This window comes from Octopus bimaculoides, chromosome 21, assembly GCF_001194135.2.
Source record: "Octopus bimaculoides isolate UCB-OBI-ISO-001 chromosome 21, ASM119413v2, whole genome shotgun sequence".
Lineage (NCBI taxonomy): Eukaryota > Metazoa > Mollusca > Cephalopoda > Octopoda > Octopodidae > Octopus > Octopus bimaculoides.
In genome coordinates, this window is record NC_069001.1 from 19,261,029 (window position 1) to 19,268,783 (window position 7,755).

Below are 7,755 nucleotides of genomic sequence, written 5' to 3' on the forward strand. Positions count from 1 at the left end.
AGGTTTATGCTTATATTTACCAGATAAGACCATCCCACAAAACCCCATCCCACAAAAAAATAAATAAATAAGGGGATCTTTTCAATCTCAGTCACAGATTTTTTTAATTAATTTTTTTTTAAACTATACAGTTTGAAACTTCGGATACTGGTTGACTGTGTCACATAGAACACAGTTTACTCTTAACGTTTTTGACAAAATTTTGTATTTTAGAAGTTATTTTCTGTTAAAGTTGTCGTATTTGGGTAATTTTAACCAATCAATGACATGTATTCAAATGAAGAAAGTTACTGCTGTTTGCGAAAGTAATGGAAGAACAACAACTTCCGGGTCATAAGGTCATGAAGGAGAGAGAGAGAGGTGGGAGAAAAGTATAAAAGATAAGAAAGTTGGATGAGAAAAACAGGAAGTTCTTTTATAGGTGTGTGTGTGCGTGTGTATTTTTTCTATCTTATCCAATGTATCCTCTCATTTATATAATGTTAGCGTATGATATTGAGAGAGATTTGGCTGTTATTTCCGGCAAATTGTAGAGAGAGAGAGAGAGAACGGAGAGAGTGGTGGTGTGCAGATGATCTGAACAACAGCTTATATAAACTTACCAACCCCCTACCACTGCACATTAATTTATTAAACCCTCTCCTTTTCCTTGCTTCCATTCGGGGTTTTATCAGCTTTACATATGAATGTGTGTGTGTGTGTGTGTGATGGACAGCATGAACAACTGTCATCAACTTCACAATCCCTCTCCCTCCTTAAAACTATGTATTCCTCACACCCACCTCCCTTTCAGCGTTCTAAAAGTTGCATTTGTGTATGTATTGGTGTGTGTGTGTGTGTGTGTGTGTGTACGTATACTTGTGTCTGTATTTATGTACATATATGTACGCAGCATCCAAAACAGATGACCCAATGACCTGGATGTTGTAGCTCTTCCATTATTTTCACAAACAGCAGTAACTTTCTTCAACTGAATACATGTCATTGATTGGTTTAAATTACCTAAATATGACAACTTTAACATGAAATAACTTCTGAAATACAAAATTTTGTCAAAAATGTTAAGAGTAAACCGTGTTTTGCATGACACATTCAACCAGTATCCAAAGTTTCAAACTTTTTAGTTAAAAATTAATTAAAAAATCTGTGACTGAGATTGAAAAGATCCAAATAAGGCAGCACAAAATTGTCATAAAATAAAACACATGTGATGAATTAATACAATTTGTAAAATTTTATAAGTTTGTTTCAAAGATACTAAAATTATTATTTTTTTTTTATTAAAACATGTTACCATTTTAAAAGCCTTCAAATTCATCATCATCATCATCCGACATAAATATGTTTCATCAATGATAGTGTTAACATATGGATCATACTCATTTAATTCATCACCATCATCATCAGTAGAGTCATCATCATCATCATCATCATGCTACAGTATGTCATCTTCCATGTTGTCCATTGAATTTGATATCCCACATTTTTTAAATGGTTTGATAACAGCTTCTGTTTTAACCAAATCCCATGCACCTATAACAAAGCTACACAAAATAACAAGTGAAACAATGCACACCTTTTTGTGAATGTCCTACAACCCTCAGTCATTAACTTGCTCCACTGTTCGCACATGTTATCCTTGAATGGCTTACTGAGAGACACATCTAACAGCTGGAGGACAGATGTTAACCCTCCAGGTATAATGAAAAATTCTGTGTTACTTCTTTAGTGTTAGTCGTCAGATGTGATCTAAACATGTCCCACACCAAAAGACTGCACACTTTACAAAGGCCTCCTTGTCATTGATTCCAAACCTTTTCTATCCACAGCTTCACACCATTTTTATCTATCCACCCTTAAATGAACAAATCCAGCAGAAATTTTATTTTGGGCATTAATTTTCATTTACATATGACCATAGGTTTTAGCTTTGTTCCATCCAGCCATACAGGAAAGTACAACAGTGAATTTTGTTTTCTCGTGCCCTGTACTTTTTAATGTAACAGTCTTTACTCCTTTTACATCTACAGTTTGGTTGCTAATAATATCAAAATTTACTGGAGTTTCAACCATATTACTAATTTGTGATAAAGGGAAATTGTGTTGTTTTCTCAAGCCAATTACAAAACGAAGAAAACTTGTAATTGTGACATTAAGGTCTACTGGTAACCTTTGGCCTATTCTTGTCTTTTCATGCAACATGCCTTTCCTAGTGCACCAATTTACTGATCCCACAAGATATTTTCCTAAGTCAGGGTGACCTTTGGCACACTTACAGGTATAAATGCATATAGCATTTCTACTTACAGCATAGCCATTTAGACATGTTTCCAGTACCCATTCTGCCACATGCTCTTCAAGAGTTTTCTACATACAAATGCCTGTTCTCAGAGTACATGTTTTTTTTGTTTTTTTTGGCATTCTCTTTAAAAACGCTTCAATTTTTCTCTAGTCATACACCAAGTTTTCAGACACCAGATTCTCTAGCAGCTATTGGAGCCCTTTGAAAATTCTATAACTTTTATTTTGAATCTACAGTCATACTTCTGCCTTTTTTTTATTGGGTGCCATGGTTAAATTTTCTGCTAATATTTTCACAGCTACATATACAAATTGGAGTTTGTCAATGGTCATAAATATTGGTATCTGGTATAGATGTTAGTGCTAGCTGGTTAGGGTACATACTGTTAAATGCACTTATAGGTACCTATAGGTAATTAAGATAGTTTGGTAGTTTGACAGCTTAGTAGTTTCAAAGTCTGAACAATAGTTTGAAGTTTGTATGATAGTTTAAAGTCTGTGCAATAGTATCGAAATCTTTACAATAGTCCCCCACAAACCTATTGATCAACAGTGAGCTGCTTGGTGTTGATGGTACCACTGGTACACTGATAAGCTGTTGTGAATGATAGATTTGCAGTTCTATATTTTCAACAAACGTAATGTAGTATGTGTAAACAATGGTGATATTGTATGGTCTATCTCTACGTTAAATAGACTTATACATTGGCATATACAGTAAATATATGCATGTGTATATATATATATATATATATATATATATATATATATACACACACACACACACATGCATATATATATGAATATATACATACACACATACATACATCTATATGTATGCGTGTGAATATATATATATATACATACACACACATACATATATAAGTGTGTGTGTGTGTGTGTGTGTGTGTTGACAGTCTGGCCCTCAGGAATGAATTCTCAATGTGCAATACCATGGATATAGAAAAAAACAATGAGCATACACTTGATTGAGCTGCAGACCTATTGTGCTTTCTTTGGTTATGGAGATGAAGGGTTCTTCCATTGTGACGACTGCTGCTTCATCTCAGGGTCATAACTGTAGACCCAACTCTTGTTACCAGTGATGATCCTCAACATGAATGGCATGCTGATGGAGATCTTGACAGACTTTGACACAATGTTCTTTCTGCTCAGTGGTCAGCAGGTGTGGTCAAACGTGGCAGAAATACACTGCATGTTTAATTTAGACATAAGAATTGCCTGCATGGACCCATAAGAAAGACCAACAGCATCAGCAATGCTAACAATTGTCCTCGGACGATCCTCGTGCACAAGCTGATGAATTTTCTCCACATTTCCTGGGGTGACACTCATGACAAGTCTTTCAGATTGCTCGTCATCTTCCAGGAACATTCTTCTACTTTTGAAGCACTTGTGCCACTTGAAAGATTGCATTCAACCCATTGCTTCATCGCCGTAAGCTTGCTGAAGCATGCTCAATGTCTCTCTTCAGACTACCCAAGTTTAACGCAAAATTTCATATTGGCTCTTTGTTCCCACTTCCTGGAAGATATCGACGTTGTGTGTGCAATTGAAGCAATTAGCTTACAAGTCCAGCCTACAGATTCGACTTTAGTCAGAAAGGAGTCCTCTAAAGATCCAGTTTTGGCACAAGTGATGCGTTTTACACAGGAAGGTTGGCCTTCACATATTGACTCTGATGATCCAGTGGAGCAATTCCGAAAGCTTTCCCAATCTTTGAGCACATGTCATGGATGTTAACTGTACAGCATGAGACTAGTCGTTCCTACCAGTCTACGAGAATGAATCTTACATCTGCTACACACAAGTCATCTCGGTATGCAACGGATAAAGCAATAAGCGCGGACAGCAGTATACTGGCCAAACATTGATGCGGAAATCATGGATCTTTGCTGCTGCTGCACTTCTTGCTGTGAACACAGAAGGGCACCACCTAAACCAGTAATTCATCCATGGATAATGCCCGAAAAGCCTTGGTCTCGTTTGCATGTAGATCATGCTATCAACTTTATGGGGCATAATTGGTTAGTAGTCACTGATGCATGCACTAAATACCCTTTTATCCATGCCACTACTTCAGTTTCCAGTAAGACTACATTGGATTTGTTAGAGGAAGATTTTGCACACTTTGGCTATCCACATACCATCATGTCCGACAATGCCACCTGCTTTACTTCTGAAGAATTTCAAAACTACTGTAAGGAGAGAAGCATCGTTCATCTAACGGGAGCTCCCTATCACCCTTCAACAAACAGAGCTGCTGAGCGCTTGATTCAAACTTTCAAGCAAACGTTACGAAAGTCTCCCAAAATACCTAAAGAAGCTTTGCTGGAATTCTTGATGCAATTCAGGAGAACTCCTACCACTAGTAGCCTCTCAGCAAGTGAATTACTCAATAGTCGTCAATTACGCACCAAGACTGACGTCTTGCTTCCATCTCCAGTTCATTTGGCCCATCCAAATTGAAAAGGACTACTGAGGGAGATGTACTTGAAACTTCCAATCAATTTCAAGTTGGTGATCCATGCTATGCTCAGTATTTTGGACGAAAGAGAAACCAAGATCCATGTTGGGTTCCAGCTATAGTTGTGAAGACACAAGGAACATGAATGTTTCATGTTCAAGTTGTACCTAGAGGTTCCATTTGGAGATGTCATCTAGAACAATTGCAACCTCGATATTCTTCAGAAGATGACCAAGAGCCAGGAGATACGCCTTCTTTCTGTGATTCAGAATCTCAAGTTATAGATGAGTCTGCTCCTGAAGAATCTGTTAGCTCATCATTACCACCTAGCGACAATAACTGAACTCCAGAATACAGTCGTCAACATTCAAGAAGATTAACGAGATGAAGAAAACCTCCAGATTATTATGTGTCAAAATACTGATTTATTTCTGCTTATCGAGCAGGGCCACCTACCTGAGGGGGTGTGTGATGAGTTTGCCTTCCTACTTAATAGAACTTTTGTCTTTGCTACATTGACTCAAAGGCCTTTTGATTCTAAACCTTGCTTCCACACCTGAAATTTCTTTTCTAGTTTCAGTAGTGTTTCTGCTATGAGGGCCAGGTCATCAGCATAGAGGAGCTCCCAGGGGCAATCCGTCTTGAATTCCTCTTTTATTGCCTGGAGGACTATGATGAATAAAAGGGGACTGAGGGCTGAACCTTTGTGGACCCCTACTTCTACCTGGAATTCTTCACTATACTCATTGCCAATCCTAACCTTACTAACAGCCTCTCTGTGTAGGGCCTGTACAGCCCTTATTAACCATTCGTCAATCTCCAGTTTCTGCATCGCCCACCAGAAAAGAGATCAGGAGACCCTGTCAAAAGCTTTCTCCAAGTCCACAAAAGCTAAGTACAGGGGTTTATCTTTAGCTAGGTATTTCTCCTGCAGTTGTCGAACCAGGAATATGACATCAGTGGTGCTTCTACCTGGCACAAAACCGAACTGCACCTCATCTAAGAAGACTCTCTCCCTAATGAGATGGGCTATGACCCTCTCCGTGACATTCATCACCTGATCCAGCAGTCTGATACCCCTGTAGTTATTTCTATCTAGAGTATCACGTTTATCCTTGTAGCAGTTGACTATGGTGCTGCTATGCCAGTCATTGGGCATGACTCCATCATGAACTCCCTGGTTTATAATGTAGGTGACTAGGCCATAGCCCACACCATCAGATGTTTTAAGCATCTCAGCAGTGATTCCTGATGGGCCGGGGGGGCTTTTCCTGGCTTCATACCCTTAATTGCATTATCTACCAGAGAGCTGTCTATTCGGATAGCTGGTCCCTCTATTGGGTCAACATTTGGCAGACTCTCCTCCTCCTATTCATTCTCCACATTCAGCAGTCTTTCACAATGGCTTCTCCAAGCCTCCTTCTTTTCAGAATCACTAAAAGCAAGTACACCATCATCCATGCGGACACATTTCTCTCCTGTGACATCACAAGTTTCTCTCACACACTGTCTTGCAATCGGTGGGTGAGAGAAAATTGTGATGTCACAGGAGAGAGATGTGTCCGCATGGATGATGGTGCACTTGCTTTTAGTGATTCTGAAAAGAAGGAGGCTTGGAGAAGCCATTATGTATATACATATATGTGTGTTTCTTTTCAGGTACATGATGCAGCTGTCCCCCATCTCAGGGCCTCAAAGGCCCACACCTTCTACACCCTCAGAGTTGGCACATTGAAAGATAGGTCTGGTGAGATTGTTGAGATGCTTGAAGGGAGACGTGTAGATTTGTGCTGCATCCAAGAAGTAAGGTGGAGAGGAAGTTCCACTAGGTTCCTCACAGGCAAAGATCATAGGTATAAGATTTTCTGGGCAGGGAACACTGATGGGGTTGGGGGCGTGGTTATACTTCTTGCGGAGAAATGGGTTGATAAGGTAATCGAGGTAGTCAGAGTCTGTGATAGAATACTTAAGCTTAGATTAGTGCTGCAACATGGATTAGCAACCATTATCTCAGCTTATGCCCCTCAGCCAGGGCTACCTGATGAACAGAAAGACCAATTTTATGACACCCCCTTGCAGACAACCTTGTCAGCGAATGACAGGGACCTTCTTTTTGTGGCTGGCTATTTCAATGGGCATGTTGGACAACATGCAGGGGCCTTACATGGCATAAATGGTGCCTATGGTTTTGGTTCCCACAATGAGAAGAGAACCAGGCTGCTGGAGTTCTGTGATGCAAATGACCTTATGGTCTGCAATACTAACTTCAGGAAACCTGCCAGTCACCTATTCACCTACCAGTCTGGTGGACACACTAGTCAGATTGACTACATCCTTGCCAGGAAACAGGAAAGATGACAACTTATAAATGCCAAAACCTTCCCAAGTGAAGAATACACCCCACAGCATAGATTAGTAGTTAGCGACTTCAGGATCAGGGCTAAATGGATGCCCAGAAGTCGACTAGCATGGAAAAGAAGGGTCTAGAAGCTTAAGGATCCTGTAAATGGACAGAAATTTAGAGATGTACTACTTGAAGCTTTTGACAAAATAGAGGAGGATATAGCATCACATAATGTGGAAGACAACTGGAGGTACCTATGGGCAACCTGTTGAGGGCTAGTGACCAGATCTGTGGATGGCGCAAAGTTCTCTCTCAATCTACAGTAACATGGTGGTGGAACAGTGTAGTTGACAGGGTCATTAGGGAAAAGAAACAGGCATGGAAGGACTGGAAGAACAGTGGTAGCTGGGAACTGCATCAGATTGTCAGAGGGGAAGCTAGGAGACAGGTTTACTTATCCAGAGGGGAAGCAGATAAGAAAAAATTTGCCAGTGTTCTGCATCGTGAGGACCAAAAACTTGAAGTGTTTCATGTTGTAAGACAGTGTGTGAGAAAGAATCATGATATCATAGGAGAGAAATATGTCTGAATGGATGATGGCTCACTTACATTTAATGAGAGT

General features: G+C 39.7%; 1 protein-coding gene across 1 annotated transcript; it reads left to right on the forward strand.

Moving 5' to 3' along the window:
• The first annotated feature begins 4,206 nt into the window (after positions 1–4,206).
• On the forward strand, positions 4,207–4,791 carry LOC106875712 (uncharacterized protein K02A2.6-like). The gene has a single exon (XM_014923962.1). It carries the CDS (start codon positions 4,207–4,209, stop codon positions 4,789–4,791), a length of 585 nt encoding a protein of 194 aa, XP_014779448.1.
• Positions 4,792–7,755: the final 2,964 nt, after the last annotated feature.